General features: G+C 37.3%; 1 protein-coding gene across 2 annotated transcripts; it reads right to left on the bottom strand.

Moving 5' to 3' along the window:
- Nucleotides 1-135: 135 nt before the first annotated feature.
- DDX43 (DEAD-box helicase 43) lies at nucleotides 136-20703 on the bottom strand. 2 transcript variants are annotated; one of them, XM_051778038.1, is made up of 16 exons: nucleotides 20328-20703; nucleotides 19738-19793; nucleotides 19226-19355; nucleotides 17796-17903; nucleotides 17182-17263; nucleotides 15440-15596; nucleotides 15236-15354; nucleotides 14855-14965; nucleotides 12865-13006; nucleotides 9246-9346; nucleotides 8389-8476; nucleotides 6840-6901; nucleotides 6080-6189; nucleotides 5211-5349; nucleotides 4357-4444; nucleotides 136-999 (listed from the first exon to the last, which is right to left on the bottom strand). In XM_051778038.1, the coding sequence occupies exons 1-16, from the start codon at nucleotides 20662-20664 to the stop codon at nucleotides 898-900; spliced, it is 1932 nt and encodes a 643-aa protein (XP_051633998.1). In that variant the 5' UTR covers nucleotides 20665-20703; the 3' UTR covers nucleotides 136-897. The 2 variants fall into 2 exon arrangements, with proteins under 2 accessions (XP_051633998.1, XP_051633999.1); XM_051778039.1 differs by lacking the exons at nucleotides 15236-15354; nucleotides 15440-15596 and having other exon boundaries at nucleotides 138-999; nucleotides 6774-6901.
- Nucleotides 20704-21953: the final 1250 nt, after the last annotated feature.

The raw sequence follows: 21953 nt of genomic DNA, 5'->3' as shown, positions 1-21953 counted from the left end.
ATAATGCCCAGATTTCACCTCAATTTTGAGCAAATAAAGAGGCAAGACCAAAAGAACATTTATAGAATAATTTTATTAAAATATTTTCATTTCACTAAATTCTGTTTATTAGTTTACTCATATGACACATAAACACAAGTTCAGACAAAGCATCAAATGAAGGAGTAACTTCTTCCCATATAAATTCCAAAGAGAGAAAATATGCCCCATTATCTGTACGAATCTGTGTGACAGAAACTGTAAATGTAAAATTTGAATCAACTTTATCTGAAGGAAATAAAAGCTGACCTTTAAGTGTATTTGTTGTTCCATGACTTTGTTAACATTGCTCTAGTAAACTCCGGTTTTCTTTAAACTAGAATATTACATCCATGAAAATAAGAGTAGAAGCTGTTTGCTTCCCAGTTAACCACAAACATGGACTTCTTGTCATGCTCACCTCCATCAGAAGAAAATGCAGACCTCTAAAAAAACCTTGAAAGTCTTAACAAAAATGACTTTTAATCTTAAGTTTTAAAGAAAACTTGCTTCAGCGAACATAAGTTACTACAAGATAGCAGTTTTCAAATAACTAAGTTATCCTTAGAAATACTTCTTTGTGCCAGTGGCAGATGCAGCATATCAAGGCAAAGGTATAGTATTTTGAAGCTACACTGACAAACATTGCTTACAATGACTAATTCAGTTCTCTGAAAATAAAAGGAAAAATTATCTTTCACATTCTTATATATCGATACTGCATTTAACTAAATCCTCCTCGAAACTAAATTAAATGGTTTATTTAAATGGAACAGGTACAGAAAACAACCAAATGAGAAATTAAACTTATAAATTCAAGCCCAGAGCTGCTAACATTAACTATAATAACTTTGTTTCAGTAGCTTCAAGGGATTACAGTTATTTTGAGAGCTTTCTCCAAGGTCTTTGCATATCTTTTTCTTTTCTGGTTTGAAATTGTTTGTACCTTTCTGCCATTGCAATAAGCTCGTCAGGAACTACCTGATAAGAAAGCAGCAGAAAAACAAGGTCAGTTTTAAATAAAGCTAAAATTTTAGACTCTGCTTTATAAAAATACTTATCTGGCTTCTGTCACTTTGCAGATTCTTTTCTGTAGAGATGCATAGAGAAATCTTTTTACATAAAATTGTACTGAAATATACCAAAAAATCATAGTGTCTCTGGATTTTCAATTATATATCTCTGCTTGTATGACCATATCTGATGACAACGTATAACCAGCTAATTACAACACTGCATTTCAGGGAGAAGTTTATCTTTCAGTGATAATGAACAGCTGGTAAAAACATTCAGTGCCACTAAAAGGTGATACCATACTATATACATCTATTTGAATGTTGATATTTTAAATTCTTTATGGAAGTTTTAAGAGACTCTAAAGAGAAACTTTGGGACTTCAAAGTGTTGCCACAGGAACAGTTCTCATGTGCGTATAACAAAGCTAAAAGACAAGAAAAGAAGGAGAAAGCAGTCAGTTCTCCCATCACTGGGAGGTTGCAAGAGCACCTTAGTAAGATCCACAGTGCTTTTTAGCGTGTTTGTAATTATATGGAAAAGAAGGTGAATAGTATCATCAACAAACTGTCACCTCAGAGTTACTCACGTTCATAAGGACTAAAGCCTGGTGTGAAAGATTACAAACAGACTTATTAGGCTGAGCGACAGTGACCACTGAATGAAAACACCTACAGACCATTCTTTTGCTCATAGGAACAAAGGCAGTGTCCAACAAGCCTCCTAAAACCAGGTCAGGCACAATGCTGACATTAATGCAATGTGTTTTGCAAGAAGCATTATGGGTGACTGTAATGTCAAGAGAGGTCTTGGATCATGAACCTATCAAAGCCAGTCTGCTTCAACAATCTGTGACAGCACGTAGCCATGCAGCAGGTGGAACTCGCCCAGCCCAGATCAGTGTCCTGATTAGAGCAAAGAGCAGCGTGTGAACGTGGTATTAGTGTGACTGCTCAGTCTGTGTGATTTGTCCCTCTGCCAGTGGCACAAATACAGTGCAAACAGTATAGTGCAAACAAACGTCAATACTTTTTACGTCTTCCTAGAAATGCCTAGACCTGGTGATGCTTGGACAGGAAGAAAATGCAGCCAGGACTAAGGGTCTAGTGGAGCAGGAAGATATATTTCTCTAGTTCCCATTTCTTTTGTCAGGCCTTATAATTCAGCAGTGCTTGCCATTTGCTATCAGCAACTTTTTCTTGAGCTGGCATGAGGGACAGCTCGCTAGTATGTATTTTATGTGGTGAATTGCTCTCACTGGTAGACAGCTGCCCTGGCTGTCAGGAGTCTACAGAACATGATGCCTCTGGAACAGTCTGTTCTGCCTAAGTTTTAGAACATTATGTAAAAATAAAAGTGAAAAATGATGCACCTCCAGCTGAAAGTCACTACAGACTTCTATCATTGGAGATAGAAGTAACGAGACAAAGTTAGTTTTCAGTTGAAACACTGAATGATTTTCTTCCACAGTATCAGATCCTCTCCTACAGCTTGAAGCGTAATTTATTACAACTAAAATTGCAACAATTTCTTCCAAGAATGGTTTTCGAGCAGGCAAGGGTGGGAAGAAGCAAGGATATGGGAACATAAAAATCTCAGTGAGGTAATATCCAGCTTCTAGTGGTTTGTTGGAATTTTTACATGGACAATCTGTGTATCTGCTAAACATATAAGTCAGACAGGGTAGTTCAAGTGAGAAAACAGAAAAGCATAAAGATTCCATAATTTATACGGAACACTTTGCTTGGTATAACAGAGATTACTATTTTTCCACCTGTTTCCCTAACAAATCTGTCCATGCTTCCTAATAGGCTTTTATATATAAAAGATCCCTGCAGCATGATACAGATACCTTTCTGTGGTACCTGTTTTTCTTTATATATTCTGTATATTCAAAATCATGGAGAACATATGCCTAACAAATACAGTTTACCTCTTTTGAAATTGAAGGATTCTGAACCTTCAGACCATGTTTTCAGTTGCTCTTCTTCCCTTTTACATGATGCTTTAAGACTGAAATAATGGTATTTTCATTGTCACGAGAAAAAAAAAACAAAAAGCAACAACCATCTTGTCTGTATGGATACTTCCCTAGCAGATGAAAGTAAGTTTGAGAATAATGCTGCAACTAAAAGTAACCCTTGAAAGCAAGGATTCATAGATCCTCTTTTCTCCTCTGAACTCAGACTGTTCCCAGTTGAATTATCACACATCAAAAAACCCCCCCCACAAACCAGTTTGGGAACTTCACAGTCTGCAGCTGGAGTCAAGGCTTGGAAGGTAGCGGTTCATGCAGAATACAAACCAAGGCACCTCTAATTTCCATTTAAGTAGCTTCAAAACATCATTACTGGTTTCACCTCTTACATTTTCTGAATAAAAATAAAACGAAACCCAAAAAACCCCACCTCAACTATAAACCTCAAATCTGCAACTTTAGAAATTATTAAGTGACAGTTGTTATTTTTTTTTCCTTTTCCTCCCTTAAAAGCATCCTACTAGGTTTGCAATAAAGTGACATAACATCTTTCAAAGAAGAGTTGTAAGCCAGAAGATTCAGATGAAGCTCTAACCCAGGCTTTAAAGTTTGAGTAAGAATGTCCACAGTAACAACCGCAAGTTCCAGGTAAAAGACATTTAGTTTGTACTAATGCTCTCTTCCATCCAAACAAAAAAAAACAACCAAACAAAATTTAAACTCAAGACAGGGCATGAACTGGGGATTTACCATAAATCAGGCAAAATACTGTTTCTTGTTACAGCAAGAAACAGCAGTACAATTGTCTCTGGTTTCTCAGATATGGTGTCAAGAAAAAAATACATTTCCTTAAAGAAAGAAATCACATTCCAGTCCTATTTCCCATACTATTTACAAGCATCAGTAAGAAAGACAGCTTGGAAAAGTACATGCAGGTACCAGAACTGTCAGATATAATAAACATATAGATAGTTGAGCTTCTTCTGATATAAATATTGTTAATATTTACACTGTTAAACAAGAACATTGGTACATGCATCCAGAAGTGAAATACAAATGGAATAAAACAGACCCTATTATTCTTCTGCAGACCTCAATGTGTGCCTATGTTAGTTACTTTTTCTTTGGACATGGAACGCTTTGCTTAAAGTTCACAGTTCTTTTCTGGGAATCATCTGTAAGGTAAAATACTTCTAAGGCTATCCAGGACAAGAGAGACTTCAATATCCATTTTTTTCCCCAAGACACTAGAAACATTCACCAAGAAAGGTCTAAATAGGCTTCATGACCTGCTTCAGGTGTTAATCTAGAACCACTATAAATCTTAGCCAGTAATATATTCTTACTTGGTTTGTTCTTTCCAGAATTTCAATCAGCTCAGAAGCAAACTTCCAGTCATTCTTCGTGACCAGCGTTACTGCCTCCCCAGTGCGTCTAGACAAGGAATGAAGTAACTGTTGATCTTCAGAACAACTGTTGTCAGGTTTTTCTACTGACCTATGCACTAATAAACTGTACTACAGGCAATATTACTGAGCTGGTAGATAAAAGTGGCTTGAATATTTAGTATGCACATGACAGAGAGCAACTTTTCAGGAAGATCAGAATACAGCAATTCTCCTGAAATGGAGCAAAGGCACAACTAATTCAGACTTTTAGATAATGAACCCAGCATAAAGACAATGTGTTTAAGTATGAAGAGACAGACATTTGTATCATGATTAAAATAAACACATACATGAGAAAAATCACACTTGTACCAACCTAGAAATGCAGCATCCAAAAGTGCTAAAACCAAACTACGCCACCATGATAGACTGAAGACTTTGAATTTATAGATGTTTTTCCCCTAATATGCTGTCTAGAAAATTAAACAACTTAGCGGCTCATGAAGAGATAAACAAAGAAGCGACATTTCAGAATATCTATGCAGACATTGTTTTGAATTGTAATTCTTCCTCACATTTAAATCAGCTTTCAAACATCATTCAATAAGAGAAAAGTGTAAAACTTAGTTCAGTTAAATTAAAGGTAAACAATTTAAAAAGAAGGTAGTATGTTTCTAAACCATCCTTTGATAGACCGAAGTCTTAACTTCCCCACCCCACATCACTTCTAGCTCTAGAATTTGACAAGAATGCAGTGCATAAAACATAACAAAACATTGATAATACATTACTATTTTCTGGTAAACACTTACCCTGCTCTTCCAGTACGACCTACTCTGTGAACATATTCTTCAATGTTGCGAGGGAAATCGAAGTTAAAAACATGAGTAATATCATGCACATCAAGGCCACGGGACGCTAAGTCAGTAGCTACCAATATTTTAACTTTGCCTAAAATAAGTACAACAAAAAAAGAATGGGAATTTATGAAATAAACAGAAAACATAATTCTAAAATTCTAAAATTCTAAAGTCTATTGCTTTTAATGTGCTTATTATTCTTAACATATAAAGGAAAAATATGTTCATTGCACGTCACACTGAGCTAGCTCTCAAGGTGGTAAGTAAGCACTCAGAATGTCATTTTACTATTATTTGCATTTCACAAGTAGAACAGCAGGGTGCAAAAGTAAGAAGCATGCCTCCTTATATGATATAATACAGCCTGTGAAAAGAACAGAAACTTCAACCACGATATTCTCAACTAACACTCTCGTCACAGAACTAGTCTTTTATTAGCAAGTGTTCACATAACTCCAAAGTATAACCCTACTGACATAATCTGGAGCAGAACTGTTTCACTGAAAGCACCCTCATCTGACACTTAAATTTTTACCATTCTGTAGACTTAACACAATACTGACTTTTCCAGAGATGTCAATAACAAAACAAACCTTAATTATAAACTATTAAACTCTTAGACATTCCAAATTTTATTGAAGAGCAGTCTCTTTTGTTTTCTGCTTTTTTGTTTGTCAAATTAATACACATAATTAAGAGCTCTTTAACATTTTAATTTTTATGGTACTAAAGAGACACAGCACTTACAAATAGACAAGCATCTGAACACAACAACCTTCAAAAGCCTGCCTAAACAAACCAGTACTTCAGTACAAACTCACCTTTCTTGAAGTCATCTAAAGCCTGTTCTCGATCACACTGTTCCCTGTCACCATGAAGTGACTGTACTGGAATTCCTTGGATACCAAAGTCGCTTGCTAAGTCATCAGCTCTAGGATGAAATAAAGCAATTATTCTTAAAAAAAAAGAAAAAAGAAAATAGTGCAGTATCTAGATTTAGATCAAAAAGATAACGTGACAACAAAAGCTAACCGTGTGCCTAAGGACAAAACCATACCTAGGGTCAGCTGACATTTATTATAAAACAGTATGAAAGCAAGACTATTTTCCACAGAAATGTTTACCCTTATTTATATATAAAAGAAATATTAGATTATTTTTGCACTGTTCACTCAAAAAGTTCAGGTATGGTACAATTACCACCCCCTACCAATCAGGTCTTATATGCACCAGCTGCGTATGAAAGTAAACAGGACATTGCATTCACGTATCCCCAAGAATCTTAACATATAACTTTAACTATGTGAAACTGAGACTTGCCACCACCACTAATGATGCTAAAAAATATACAGTCAGTATGAAGGAATAAATAAATAAAAACGGTACTACTACCAGCACATTGTGGACAAGAGCTCCTACATTTGGTAATTATGTGAACTAAGAAACTCCTAAGTATTTTTGTTAGGGAAAAATAAAAAAAAAGAACAGATGTGATACTGGGAAGTGATTACATACGTAAGCTTTTTTCCCACAAAAATGATGACCTTATCTTTTGGCTTCATAGACTCAATGAAGCCATACATGAAAGCTCTCTTTTCCTCCTCAGCGATAACGACAACTCTTTGTTCTACTGTATTTACTGCCTGTCAAACAGTAAAAAGGTATGTTAAGTAGAAACAGATTAGAACAATATTTTTTCTGTTAATTCCCATATTACGAAACTAATAAGAAGATACCATGAAAAACTATTTTAAACAGAAAGTATGTATCAGTTTGGAGTTCAAACAATGGAGATTTCTGGTCTCCTAGTTGCTTTAGGAAAATATTAAAATTTATCTTTAAGCAGTTTGCCAAACCATGTATCTGAAGAGATTTAAAGGGTACAGATTAGTGAAGTGAAATAAATAATTCTAGTAGTAGTGAAAATCAGATTGAAGTTCTTTAATTTGAGTATATTTTATGTGTATCCAAAGCAAGTCGGAACGGCGTCAGTCTTACCTGAAACTACAAGCCTTTTGAAGAAGATTCTGTAAATCTATCTGAAATTATTAGTTCTAATTATTCCAACAATAGTTCATTAATAAAATCTTTATCCTATCTGAAGGTTACCACAGAATGTCTAAGCTGTACCACGAGTACTATAAAGGTGTAGACATTCGCACAGCATAGTATCATGTTCTTGTGGCAAGAGTTGAAGAATCAAGTACACCAAGATTCTCTTTCCGCATTGGAACTCTTCCCCCCAGATATCACCTCTTCAGTTAAGAGAAGGCCCCGTAAAAGGAGATGAATGAATTAGATAAGAGAGCTACAACAGCAGCTGATGTCTTTAAAATTTCTGTCTTCTGTCTTTGACAAAGATATGCCCTTTGATAAAAGTGTAGTTCTGAACAGAATAGATGAAAAGCACATTTTCCCTCCATTTCTACCTAAACGTGTACTGGATACTAAGTTTCCTCATTTGCCATCACTAAAAAAAGTGGAACTGAAAAGGAGAATTTCCTAAGATCTTGGGAACTACTGTTTCAGTAAATTCTGCTGGTATTGAAGCCAACTATACGTAGCTGCACAACAATGACAAGTATGCAACTACACCCACATTTTAGAAGTTTTGGACTTTAAAGACAGTTCTTACTCTAACACATATTTCCCTCTCCAGACAAGTGCCCTCCAGGAGTTTGGTACAGAGCTCCCACTCCCTTTGAGAAAGAAACAGTTAGGAAATACAGGTTTAGATAAGGATCTGTATGCATTAGAAGGAAAGCCTTCAGAAAGAAAACTAAGTAAGGTACAAGAACTTGATGAACAGAAGTGAAGGCTGCAAAAATAAGGGTTCATGCAGAAACACTTGGTAAAGCAAAGTACAACAAACACAATGTGATTGATACTTGTTGCTTTCATGTCTTCTACTGAAGAGCTAAGACTTCAAGATGATGTTATAGAAACATAAAGAACAAAGCTCTTTTATACTTCCTAAATTTTTAGTTGTTTCTAAACTTTTAAAGAAACTTTAAAATGCATGATTTTAAAAGTTACATGCATTTACTTACATACAGTTACAAGTAAAAGTTTTCCTAGTTTAACTGTAGGTTTACAAAAGCAAGGAAAAAAAACCAACAGGAAAACTTACTGCTAAGTCAAGAGTGCCAACATATACAATCATGGGATTTTTCAAGTAGGATTTTGCTAGGCGACGAACACCATCAGGCCAAGTAGCACTAAACAGGAAGTGAAGAGGAAAACAGACGTCAGAATAGTGTGCAAAATCTTCTCCAATTCATTAGTTTCACCAATTTCTTTCTTTTCTTTCTTATACACCAGTGAAACACTTAGGCGTGCAATTACAATGGTGAGCTTACATAATATTTAGAACTAATCTTAAGCTAAGAGTAAACAGCACCCAAGCTTGAAAGACAACTTTTTTGGTTAAAGGTACACACAACAGTTATGGAACCTTTCTAATGAAGCCTAAGGTGAGTTTAGTAGTTCAACAACACCTAATAAGCAAGTTTCTAGTCAGTTTTCTCTCTAAAACCATAGCTCCAATGCAAAATACAGTAACAAAAATTATTGTTGGGATATTCTATTGTTAAGTTCCCAAAAGCTGCATAACTTCAAAATTAATCCAAGTACAGACTAGTACAGACACTGATCAGAAGGTCAGGAAACACATTTGGTCCCAGACAGAGAAGTGGAAGTTGGCACTTCAAACTGATATGGCAAATTCTAGCACTCCCAGAATACCTTCCTTTTTGGGAGACTTGATAGTCCTTACAGTTGAAGATTCATTTCTGATGTAAAACATCAGAAAAGGCAGTATAAAATGGAAAAAAAAATCGTGAAATCACTCATTAGGACTGACTAGACAGAATTAGAAAGTAAACTAGTAAAAGTTTTAATGAACCGACATCTTTGTTTTGCAATTAACTTGTTCAATAACCTTATGTTTACAGTGTTCAAGTACTGAGCACCATTATGTTTAGATACCTCGTCATAACAGTTTGTCTGTCAGGCCGCACATCTATTAGGATCTTCATTATCTGAGGTTCAAATCCCATGTCCAACATTCTGTCAGCCTCATCTAAAACCTGCTCAGAAACAAGGTGATTTATTCTGCCTGGTTCCTTAGATAAGGTTTTCAGCAAGATATTACACAGCAGATGATTTTAATGGTAACAGTTTTAATTGCAGAATCCACTCCATAACTTACAGCAAAACCTGTTCAACTTGTTTTACCTCTTCAATTTCTTTGACACTTTTTCTTTGAGTAATACAAATGAAAAAGGAAATCCACAGCATCTTTAAAAGCACAAACTCAACCAAGATAAAACAATCATTTCTTTTAAGAGTAATTTGCTGCATGCCTAAAACTAAGCACAGAATTAAAAAAACCCAACAAAAATCATAACTAACCAAACCCAGAGGGAGACAACCCTCACTATACACTTTCGATAAGAAATTTTTGGTAATTTAAAGGGTAAATCTCATTTCTATCTCATCAGAGATCTCATACAGGATCAAAATATGTTATCAATTTAGATCCTCATTAGAAGTAGGAAAAAAGCCAGAGCATAAATTCTGGCTCACACTAGGACAACACTCTGCAGAACTCCCAGAGTTCAAGCTTGTTTCATCTGGTAGAAAAAAACAGAAAAATACAAGTGAGCTGGAGGACTGAATACAACTCTTTGGAACTAATTTTTTTTCTAATATACAAGCATCCTTGTGAATTATTTCAGTTTCACACAAAGGAAGAAGACTGGCATCTAAGACTCATTTATCTCCTTTGATTTACACAAACTCTAGTTGAAAATTAAAGTTATATGAATTGTGCTTTTAAGTATTGACATTTTCTAGTCACTTATGTGGAAACAGAAGACTTTGATGATAATCCCTTTCTACTCTCCCAATTTTGCTATTCCATTATTTTCTGATATTTTTTATATAAAAGGTTTTTAGTACATTATTTATGTAAATCTCTGAAATAATAACAAATCATCAACTGAGAGACAGAAGACAAGAATTCTATTTTTTGATTTAATCCTCTTTACTTTCAGAGGGTTCATAGAGATTTCATTAACCACATGGATTCTAATACAATGGCAAGGCTGAAACATCACTAATTTTATATACAGAGTTGGCTACCATGCCCTTTTCAGCAGTAGAAGCCTTCTGTGCTATTAAGCACACTGGTACTTCGCTGGAAAGGGAAAAGAAAGCACCTAAGTATGTCTATTAGATGGATCAGAGTAGCTGAAGTCTACTTTCCTTATTTCAGATAGCTGTCTAATAAAGATGAAAGGCTGTAATAAATAAGTAGTTAGTAGCAGTAATTTTTTCAAATGTCTCATAGCCAGATTCTGTTTTATAAGCTGGATGTCTCCCAAATAACACAATCTTAGGTTTCTTATTATCTACACTATTTACTTGTTTGTTAATATTGTTCATTTCAGTTCTATTTCTTGGCAAGAAATTCTTACAAGCCAGTTCATCATGTGAAAATTATTTTCTTTCCTCTGTTTTCAATTAAGTTATTGGTAAGTTTTACATTATTTTTTTTTATTTGAAGAATAAAAGGACTACTCCAATCTACCTTCTATATCCTACTTCATGAATTATATATATTTTAATTATACTCTTTCTCCTAAACGCTTCCTAATTATTCAAGTACAATTCCAATTTCCTTACTTCTGCTTTATGAGACTAAGTTCCTAAGAAATAAGCACTCAGACTACTGATGAATGAGTATTGATTTACACTGAACACAGCAAAACACAAAGCAATCTTCAAGTGACATGTATCATAAACAATCAAAAGGCTGCTGTTTTTCATGATTTCAGAAGTAAGACTGGGAAATTCTATTTTGAATAAATGGCTTCCTAAAAATCTGAACCAAGACTGCAATCAACCTGATGGTTCTGTCAGGCAAGAAGAGAACTTCCTACCTCCAATTCAGCTTGTATACAGTATCTATTTAGACATAATTAACAGTTTGCTTTTTTGTTTTTCTGAGGGGTTTTTTTGGGCGGGGTTTCTTTTGTTTGGTTGCTTTTTCTTTAACAAGTAAATGTATCCCAGTATTTGATCTTGGAAGTCCTTTGGGAAGCAATTGTATCATACTAGCAAGTAATACTCAGTGCACTTTGGGAGCCTTCACAAGCCTCATCTTTAAATGAAAACTGTAAATGAAGCTCTTCAATGAAGAATGTTCTTCATCCAAGCTGTTAAAGTTGAAATCTAATGCCCCTTTGTTTTCTTTGAAATAAGGCTGCAAGATTAAATTATACGTTGGCTGAAAACTGACAATGAAGCTCTGCAAACAGAAATTATCTTACATATTAAACAGTACAAGAAGCTACAAGGAAAAATATGGTAACATTAAAAAAGATGGAATTTTGGATGTCAAACTTTTCACATGATACCTAAAGAAGTACAGCATTTCCATAAAACTCTGAGGCATGAGACATTAACCATATCATATAACAAGATCCTTGCACTGGTTTCAATCTTCTGAAAACATTTAACTGCTCGTGGTACAACAATAAATGTCTTTCCTTCTGCTTTACATCATCATATTTTTCAATTTGATAGTTAATTCTTTTTAGCTATATAATTCTATAGCATATCCTGCACATACTGAATCATCTCATTTTAGTTCATTACACATTGCTTTACAAAGCAGTGTGTGCTTGTAGTATGATCATAAAGATCATACTACAAAAAGATTATTAATGATCCTATAGTTCTCAGGTTTTCAGGCCTATTTTCCTCCTGCTGAGCATTTACATGTTACTCTTCCACAAGAGGCTACCGTCTTGTCTTCCAACAATAATATTTTTTTCCAGATGGTCAAATTTCTAATAATGCTATACCACTGCTGGCCTTGACAGTAAGCTCACAACTGTTACCTAGAAGATAACTTGCTGGGTTATACCTGGAGATAACTTGCTACAGCAAGTATTTAACTCTCAGAGGGGAGTGGACAGAAAGCAGGGCCAAATTGTCAAAAGAGGCGACAACTCACCAGTTAAACGGAGAAGTTAGAAATAATCTCAATAAATTGAAGTATTTCACAAATAGCAATGGTTTTATGTGTCCAGCACAGCAAAAGGCAAGAATGAAATGAAGACACATGGATTCATATATGTTTACACAGCTATTTTTCCACCGAGATTAAAAGAAAACCAGCTCCCTGACATTTAAAGATCTGTGTGTGATTCTGTTGTTTACTGCACAAGTTCTAATAAGAACCTGAGTCACGATTAACCTTTAAAAAGAAAAGGAAAAGACAACTTCGGAAAGGCATTTCATCCGTTAGAAACTAATCCTGACAAAACAAACTTTAGAACACCAAACATTACCAAAATAACAATTTAGCATCTTTAAAATGCGTACTGGACTTGAAGGCTATTTTGTTTTTTCTAGAGAACATTGCAGAAAATCTGCAATGCAATTATGGTTAAGTATGAATCATCTGACACCAATGTCAATGTTAAGTTCTAATTAAGACTTTAGAACTTTAAAGAAAACTCCGTTAAATCTTAAGTTCAAACTGAGTCGACCATTTTCCAACTGGTGCATTACTCATTCCATATCAGCTACTTGCCAAGTATGTTATGCTCTTCAAATTTATGAAGTTGTTCATTTGAAGATCATTGAGTCTGCCTGGAGTAGCAATAACAATATCCACACCTTTGGTAACCACGTCTATCTGTCCCTTTCGGTCCCCACCGCCATATATGCAAATACTGTAAAATAAAATGTTTTAGAAGTAATTTATTAAGTCTCAACTAAAATCAATAATTTTCATATAAATGCCAACATATTGCTTCATTTTAAAAAGTATTACCTGGTTCTAACTAGAGGAAGGAATACAGTAAGTGTGACTGACAGTCACAATAATTAATGAAATTAGCACTGAATGACACTCCCTCAACAGTTCACCAATACTCTTCTGCTGAAACTGCAGTGAAAACAATCATTAAAGGAAGGAAGACAGCTATTAAGCTTGAGTATGTTTTGGGTTGTTGTGAGATACTGGATCCGAATCTCACTGAATTATTGATATGGGCTGGAACCAACTCACAGTGAGTGTGTGTGGGGAAGGGCTGGGCCTGGACCTGCAGGTACATGGTAAGGTCTGCCTTATCTCTTAAGGATTGCTGAGAGCACATAGCCTGCAGCTAAGAGGGCTGCATCCCTGAGAGCACATGGCAGAGCTGAAGGCTTTGTAGCCGAGCTGTCAGTCAAGGCAGACCTGCCTGGCAGCCCACCCACAGCACACCCCTGCAGCCTGTGACTGCTACAGCACAGCTCACTCTGGCCTGAAGGCACTGACTGGATATCCTGCCTGGGAGGGAAAACTGAACTCTATAAAGAGTCCATGTGTGCTCTCTCTCTCTCTCTCTCTCTCTTTACTCCTGCAGCCTGCACCATGTGAATTATTGAATCTTGTCAGTAACCATTTTTCCTTTCCTCTCTCCTTCTCTCTTTCTTTACCCTTTTAATCCGTTTTCTTCTTTTACTCTTCTCCTTCTCTTGTGGGTAACTTAAAACCAATGAATTGTGTTTTACTAAAACACAGTGTTATACTGATTGTTTGCAGTGGGTGTTTTCTGTGAACTGAGTTTTTGTGGTGGGTGTTTTAGCAAAATGGTTGTATTTTACTCCCCAGAAAAACTTTTGCCAAAATACCATATTTTTCTCACTAAATTAAAAGAATTTCTCTTAGAGAACAGCGTGTGACTCTTTCTCCGGATGCGAATTCAAGGTTAAAACAAACCAAAAGGCTTTTAAAAAGTCTCAAACAAAATGTAACTGTGCTGGGCAGCTTATGGTTTAAAATCTGGAGTGTAACAGTTGTTCTGAAAATATTTACACAAAAAACAGATGAAGGTGTATGAAAGGATTTTCTAAACAGTACAATCAAAAGTCAGGTGTTTTGCTGTTAAGTGAAGATAAGACTTATTCCGAATGCTATACAAAGTTAACTAGATACACTAGAGAGTTAGGCTGTTACTCAGAAGAAACACAAAAAGGCTAGAGAAATGGACTGATGGAAATCCCACAAAGGTTAAACAAAAACAAGGATGGAACTATCCCATGACTGAGGGCCACCATGCTAGAAGATGGTTTTGCAGAGAAGACCTGGGTGGGCAAGAAACTAAACATTATTCAGTAGTGTAACCCCATAGAAAAGAAAGCCAGCTGTATACTATGGAGAAGGTAGCCAGCAGAACTCATGACTAGAGCTCATTATTCCCCTTTATCCAGTACTTGTGACATCACACTTCAAGCACAATATCCAGTTTTAGTACCCCCTGCCTCTATTACAAGACAAGCATATTCATTCTGGAACAAGTCCAGCAAGCAGCTACCAAGATGGTCAAGAAGATGTACATGACATGACATGACAAGCAATGCATGAGAAACTGGTACCCACGCTTGTTCATCCTGAAGAGAAGGATCAGGGAGATCTTACTGCTGTCTACAACGCAATTATTTTACTAAGTGAATTAAGTTACAAGTGGTAGGACAAAAAAAAAAGAAAGCCTTACAAAAAAGCCACTTAACAAGCAAGTGAGAAACAAGCTTACCTTTTAATTCCTTTGTATGCATACTTTGAACACTCTGCCTCCACTTGAAGTGCCAATTCTCGAGTGGGAGCAAGGACTAACATTCCTGGCCCCTCGCGCTGATCTCTGCATCTACAAACAAAGCACATATAGAATGTGGATATATAAGGATAGGCAAAGTCCATCACATCTGACATCAAACATTTATATACTGTCCAAAACTTCCTCGGTACACCGCTGCTAGCAGAATCTATGGTGACAAATTTGGGACTTATTCCACCAGGTTTATATTTTTTTCCAATTTATGATTTTTATTTCTTTACTAGAAAATCATTGCATAGGGGGTGGGTGTGGGGAGAAGTATATGCAGCTAAACAAGTCAGACATTTGAGCAGTCCTTACATTGGTTGTGAAGTCAAGTGAATGAATCCAGGCATTAGGTATGCTAATGTCTTCCCAGTACCAGTCTGTGCTATACCAATAAGATCAATTCCCTGGAGTATGATCGGCCATGCCTGTGACTAACATAAAATAAAAAATACTCAAATGTACTTTTTACTTTTCTCTTAAGCTTCAGTTGAAAAGTCATCAAAATTGAAGACATACCTGAATTGGTGTAGGCTTTTGAAAACCAACTTTTCTTATATTAGTCATAATATCAGGATAGTGCTCAAATGCATCTTCAAATTTACAAACAGGATTGGGAATGCAGCGCTTTTCACCTTCTTTTAAGTCATCACAAGTTATATTATTATTTTCTTTTCTGTATAGAATTAAAGCAGTGCAATTTCTTTAAAGTCTCATAATCTCAAAAAGTAGAGCTAACACAAAAGATTGCCCTTCTTAACTTTTTTTTAATTCCTGGAACAACAAAAACCAATTTCAGGCTCTTGAATGGGTGAATTATTCTTTTAATTCTTAAGAAAGTCTTACTATACAAACACTTCTCCTGCAGGCATCAATTACCACTCTTTCTTAAGAATTAACATGAACTGTAGTCCTGCCATATCAGACTACAAGTATACTCTATTACAAATTAAGTAACTGTGATGAGTTTTTAAACCTAAAGACAACCCAGAACTCAGAGGAATGGATTGGCCTTCTTAGTCAGAATCCTATATTCTGACAAAAACCTTCCCCAGATATTTGCAGAGCAGCTCCCTGGATACTCTGCAGAACACAAACAGAACAATTTAGGAAAAAAGTGATCAGCAAGATAAGCTCAAAAAAACCCCCCAAACAAAACAAAACCCAAAGCACAACACAAAAAACTACATTTAAAACTGATCTTCCAAGGCTCCCCCCAATTAAGAGATATTAATATGCATAAACATATTAATTTCAGTCTTGTACTCTTCTGCAGATTCCATTCAGTAAAAAGTTTTTTCTTCAAGTGGGGTGTAACCTAGGAAAAGAATGGGCAATTCAACTTCCCCTCATGATTATGGAATTAGTTTTTTTCAATTACTGTCTTTTTTTCCTTAAAGCAAACAGACTGGATGAAAGAGAAAAAATATTCCTTTAGCACACAAGTGCTATTCCTCAATATATGTTCTGAACCTATGGAACAATGTTCTTTAATTCTGACTAGTTCCAACAGTAACATATACATATACTTTAAGTATCAGTTCCATGCTTTGCTCCCTGTGGCAGTTTCTCTGGCATGCAAGAAAAAAAAGAAGACACCTTGCAAAAAGGAAAGTAGTAAAAAGTTAACACTTCAATAGTGTTCACCAACTTCATCAGAACTACTGAAAAGGGTTGAAACTATTACCAAGGCCTGAACTGAATCACTTGAAACAGATGATCTGTTTTCCTTGCAAAGTACTGATGGAGATTGTTGGATCAAAGTGAATGGATACAGTCAACTGAAACATGTACTGACCTGGATGTACTTGTAAAGACAAGATAGAAAGAAAGGAAGACAACAGTAATAGAAGTTGGAATTTTGTTTTGAAGATGGTATTTGACTAAAATATATCTGGTAAAAATGGCAGCCAGGAGGTATTAAACATGGGAATAATCCTATTTGGAAGGACCTAGAAAATATGAACATGTTGTCTCCATGAGAGGCAAAGAAACAGTCAGAAGCCAAGTGAAATGTCTTGAGATTTTTCTGTTCTGAAATTTAACTAGATCAAACACTTTTAGAGAAGCAGATAATACCTAATTTTCCAAGCAACTAATAGTAACTCATCTGCTAGTTATTGTTTCATTCCAAGAAAGACTTCTTAAGAAGATCCCAACATTAATGCTTCTGTCTCAGCATTTCATCTCCTACTTTCTAGGCTTTATACCTTAAAAGCAATTTTTGCCAAGCAGATGATTCCCTAAAGAAGTGATCTTACCGCCACAGTTTCACTTCTTCTTGTGACATAGATGCTGTCCTTGATGATTCTTTGTAGAAGTTTTTCTCAATTGGAGGCAAGTCTTCAACAATCAGAAAAATGAACTTGAATCAGCAAGAAGTAATACAGATTCAGTGCTAAAGCTTAAGATGGAAATTCCCAAACCCCGACAGTGCCTTAAGCTAGGAGACTAGTTAAGTGATAAAGACTATTGTTGCTCATATAAAAGATGAAGATTGAGACAAACACTTCAGTATCTGCAAAAGAGCCATCTCCACACATTTCAAGTTCTAAAATAGTTTCTACTAACACGTATAGTCTAATATTTAACAATTCTCAGATTTTTTTTTCTGTGGTCACATATCAAATAACATTATTTTCAAGGGGTGAAGTCAAAATGCCAATTGAGTATCAGGTTTAAGTCTTCCACGACAATCACAGTGTTCTCCACGACCACACTGAGAAGCGCTAAAATGATCACTTCACTGCAAATGCTTAACTAGTTTGGACAGTGAAAGATTCAGTTATCTCAAAGCAAGAATTAAAAATATGTAAGCATTCAACAGATTTATCACACAAAGACAAGTATCACACAATCAAAATTTATAACTAACCTGCCCACTTCATAGCTTCATATTTGGCTCTGTTTTCTCGAAGAGAGTCCCAGTCAATCACTGATTTCTTTGGGTTATTTTCAGGCTTGAAAACATCTAAGATTTTTCCTGCGAAGTTAGTACCAAAATGATGCTGTTTGATGGAATCTGTTGCAGTGTGTGGGAGAAATCTCTCCCCTTATTTTCTTTTTCTACAGTAAGTCCTCATATATTTTGAATAGGCATGAAATATATAACTACAAAATTCTTTCCTAGGTCTCTGCCCTGAAATATTGCTCAAACCTGTACAAATTCAGTTCTGATAAAAAAAGGGAAACATTTCAACCTCTTTAGCTACTTAAATAACGTAATGACAGGTTTTGAAATGTTGCTCCTCCAGCTATAAGTAAGCCTTGTTGTGCAGTAGGCTTTTGAAAAACTTCTGAATCCAGTAGATGATACGCAGACAGAAAGCTTTAAGAGCTACAAGAGCAAAGTTTACTTCAAAAACATCCAACACCACCACAATAAAGTCTGAGTCTAGTTATATTCTGTACTTCTTCTTTGATGAAGCAAGTCAGAAAGTAAGGTTTTACACTGAAGATATAAATGGCAACACAACCATGTGGAAAAGCAGGAAATACAGGGAAAACACAGTCACACATACTAAAGAAGTCTTAACTATTTCTAGTCTTGAAACACACTCATCCACCTTCTGAGGCACTTCTCAAAACAAAACAGAGAACTACCCCATTCCTTATTCTAATGCTGGAATACAGCCCTTGGATAACTTCTCCCTCATCAGTTCCTCAGATCAACAAATATGGATGGTGTTTGCCTGTGCAAAAATTGTTGGGAACACATACAAGACATACCAATAATATAAGCAGCATCTCAACATACAATAATTATTTATATATCCACATAACAGACAAAGTTAACACAAGAAAACCCAGTAAAGCCAGGCATGAAGTGCAACATCAAATCTTAAACATTAACTTCCCATGAAAGCAGTAAGATGTCAGCACTGCCTATGCTATGATCAGCACTTTACAGACTACCATTACAAATGTTTACTGAATTTTAATATCCCACAGATACTACATTAAAGCTCACACTAGAACCAATACAGGTATTTTGAAGGAATCAGACTGATAACGCAAGAAACCAAGTGGTATAACATTCTGCATCCATTAAAATTGTGGAAAACATACAGGAACAGATTTTCATAGAAGCCTGGCATTTGGGGTGAGAGGAGGGGAAAACTGACCATAGCTGAGAAAGATGGATGTCTAGGTATTTCTGTTTTAAGGAGGTATACCTCTGTCCCAGAAAAAGGTAAAAGTTAATTCACTTGGTAAAATACTAATAATATAAAAACATCCACCAAACTACAAAATATATAGAAAGACAATCCACAGTATTTTCCCCCCCAAAACCGCATTTCTTGCCTTTCTCAGTCCAAGCTCTGTTGTTCTGGCCAGAACTTATAACAGCATTGTCAATCAACATCTTGGCTTTGTTTTGCACATCAAGACTGCCAAAAATCTTTACTTCAGCTCCATAGGTTCCTCTTGTAACCTGTGTTCACAAAACATTACTGAGGTTTTTTAATACTGCAAAGACTATATAAGAACATATACTGAAACAAGTATTTTACCCTTTTTTACCTCAAATTTAAATTCTCCTCCCAAGAAAAGGTCCCTTATTCCCTTTTCTAAAAGAAAAGGAAATAAATGCATACTTAAGGAAAAAAAACCAACTAATAATCTTTTCCTATTTTCACATACCATTCAAATTGCACTCTCAACTCCACTTCCTTTTTACCAATTCTTGTAAAACAGTGGAATTATTAAGCTACTGAAACATCCTTCAGCTTCCTTCAATAACTGGTTTACATGGAAACAAAACCAAGTATGTTCCCAACAGAGCCCAGGTCTTGATGACACATAGCACAGGGTACCTTTATCCTGGAACCTGAAGAATCCTCAAGTTCTTTAATTTTAGTTCCGCCCCTACCTGTTATAAAGATACACATCAGGCATTACAGAGATTTAGGACAAACTGCCAAAAATTACACATTAAGTATTTTGGTTGTGACCAAAACCCAAGACCTTTATAGGTGCATGAATCTACAGAGAAAAGAACTTTTGACACCAAACTGATGGAACATGTAGGTAACTTTTCCTGTCAGTTAACCAAACACGAGGTGTTTGTGTAGGAGAAGGCTCCTCAGTTGAAGAGATGGAGCAGTTAAACTAACTCAAAAGACTGCCATCCATCCTCCATATGACTAGAGAGTGGCTTCAGCCCACTTGCAGACTGCTGGTCACGAGAAACAGACGTCAAACCAACTACTCTAGGGAGGAAAAGTTTCCCTGGTGCGTGGGAGAAACCTTGCAAAAGCACCCTGCCGTGGGTGGGGCCCTTCCACGACTGGAGCTACGGAAGGCAGGCGTGCCCTCCCTCGGGACACAGAGGTGCTCTCCTCCTCCCCACTCTCTGACAGCAGCGGCCCAAGCACCCGGGGCGCAGGGGCGTACTCGTCATTACCTATGAGAGCCCCGACCAGGGCGCTGTCGAGGTGGAAGCACAGGGGCGCCTCGGTGCCCCGAGCCCGGCCGGGGGCAGCTGGGGGCCTCCATTGCCGCGCCGCCCGCCCCGGGCCGCCGGAACCGTCACCACCTCGCGGCTCCCACTCCTCCCCTGCGGGGCCGCCCGCGCCCCTCCCCTGCCGCCCGCAGCCCCTCCGTCCCCCGTCGCCCTCGGCGGGGGCGCGGCCCCGCGGAGGGGTGCCCGGCGGGCGGCACTGTGGGCCGGCGGCAGCGGCGGCCCGGGGCCGGCGGGGCACAGCCCGCTCTTCCTCGGGGCCCGAGTCCCAGTCGGACATGGCGACCGCCCCCCGCCCTACGCCGCTCACGCGGCGGGATTTGGCGCGCCTCAGCCCCGGGGCGCGCTGATTGGCCGGGTCGGGCCGCTAAGCTGTGATTGGCTGGCTCCGCGCGGGTGGGCGGGTCTATGGCCGTCCCTCAAATTTTTCACGGAGTCACAAAATCCCGGGATCAATCAAGTTGGAAAAGTCGTCTGTGATCGTCGAGTCCGACCTGTGACCGAACACCACCATGTTAACTAGACTATGACACTAAGTGCTATGTCCGGTCTTTCCTTAAACATCTGCAGGGATGGTGACTCCACCACCTCCCTGGGCAGCCTATTCCAATGTCTAATCAGTTGTTTTTTAGGCAGGATCCTGTGCTTCTATTGTACGGAGCTGAACAGGAACATTTAGCTATGTGTCTTTAAGGATGCACATCACTGCCTGTGCCTGGCATGGCAATGTGCTGAGTAACCCAACAGGAAAGACTTTTCACTGCAGTCTTCTGACCCTTCCCTACTATCTCTGTGCACACACGAAGCAAGGCTGCCTCATTTAACACAAGAAGAGCATGCATACATTTGCCTTTTTTCCTGACCTGTGTTTATTCTGAAGGAGAGCTTGGTGGTGTTCACATAACCTGTGGGTACAAATGGCTGACACGGAAATCTCCTTTCTGGCAACTGCATCTTTAAATTTCAGTACCTAAGGTTCCATTCAGCAGAGAGGCAGGAGATCACCTGTACTTGGAGATGTCTGGTTCTGATTTAGAAGCTTCCGTAGAGGCAGTAACTTCACTACAGCACGGACTCTCTATATTTAGTATTTTATACTCAATTAATGAAGGTTGTCTTCAGCAGGGCTGTGGGAAGAGCACACTGGGGAAAGAAGGTGTGTCGTGAAGGATTGTTTTAGATTTGGTGCAGTAACATTCTAGAGCAACTTTCATGGCTGAATGCAGAAGAAAGGGCTTCACCTAGGCCTCAGGTTAAACTGAAGGAATCCATGAGGAATCCTGCTCCCTGCACAGGTCCCTAATTGCTAATCCTGAATCAATTGCCATTTATCTAACAGGGAAGGCAATAATAACTTCTACACTCATTTTCATTGAGGTGCTGCAACATTAAGTAAACTTTGCTGTAAACAGTTATCAGAAACTGAACATGTCAGACTGGTTCCTGTGCATTTTATTCTAATGAACTTCCTTCGTGATGTTCATTTAATAAAAAATTACAAAACTTCAAAAGGAAAACAATGACCAAGTTTAATTTTTTTTTTCTTGCTTGATATGTGGTCACACCAAA

This window comes from Manacus candei, unplaced genomic scaffold (genome assembly GCF_025592945.1).
Source record: "Manacus candei isolate 608988 ecotype Guabito, Panama unplaced genomic scaffold, ASM2559294v1 h1tg000011l, whole genome shotgun sequence".
NCBI classification, from domain to species: domain Eukaryota; kingdom Metazoa; phylum Chordata; class Aves; order Passeriformes; family Pipridae; genus Manacus; species Manacus candei.
This window is presented reverse-complemented; position numbering and strand designations above follow the sequence as displayed.

Coding starts and splice junctions, on each gene's coding strand:
- DDX43 (XM_051778038.1), bottom strand. CDS start 20,664: ATGTCCGACTGGGACTCGGGCCCCGAGGAAGAGCGGGCTGTGCCCCGC. Junction 15,597..17,181: donor GAAGAAGTGAAACTGTGGCG/GTAAGATCACTT, acceptor AATTCTATACAG/AAAAGAAAATAATAATATAA. Junction 5,350..6,079: donor TTTAGATGACTTCAAGAAAG/GTGAGTTTGTAC, acceptor TACTTATTTTAG/GCAAAGTTAAAATATTGGTA.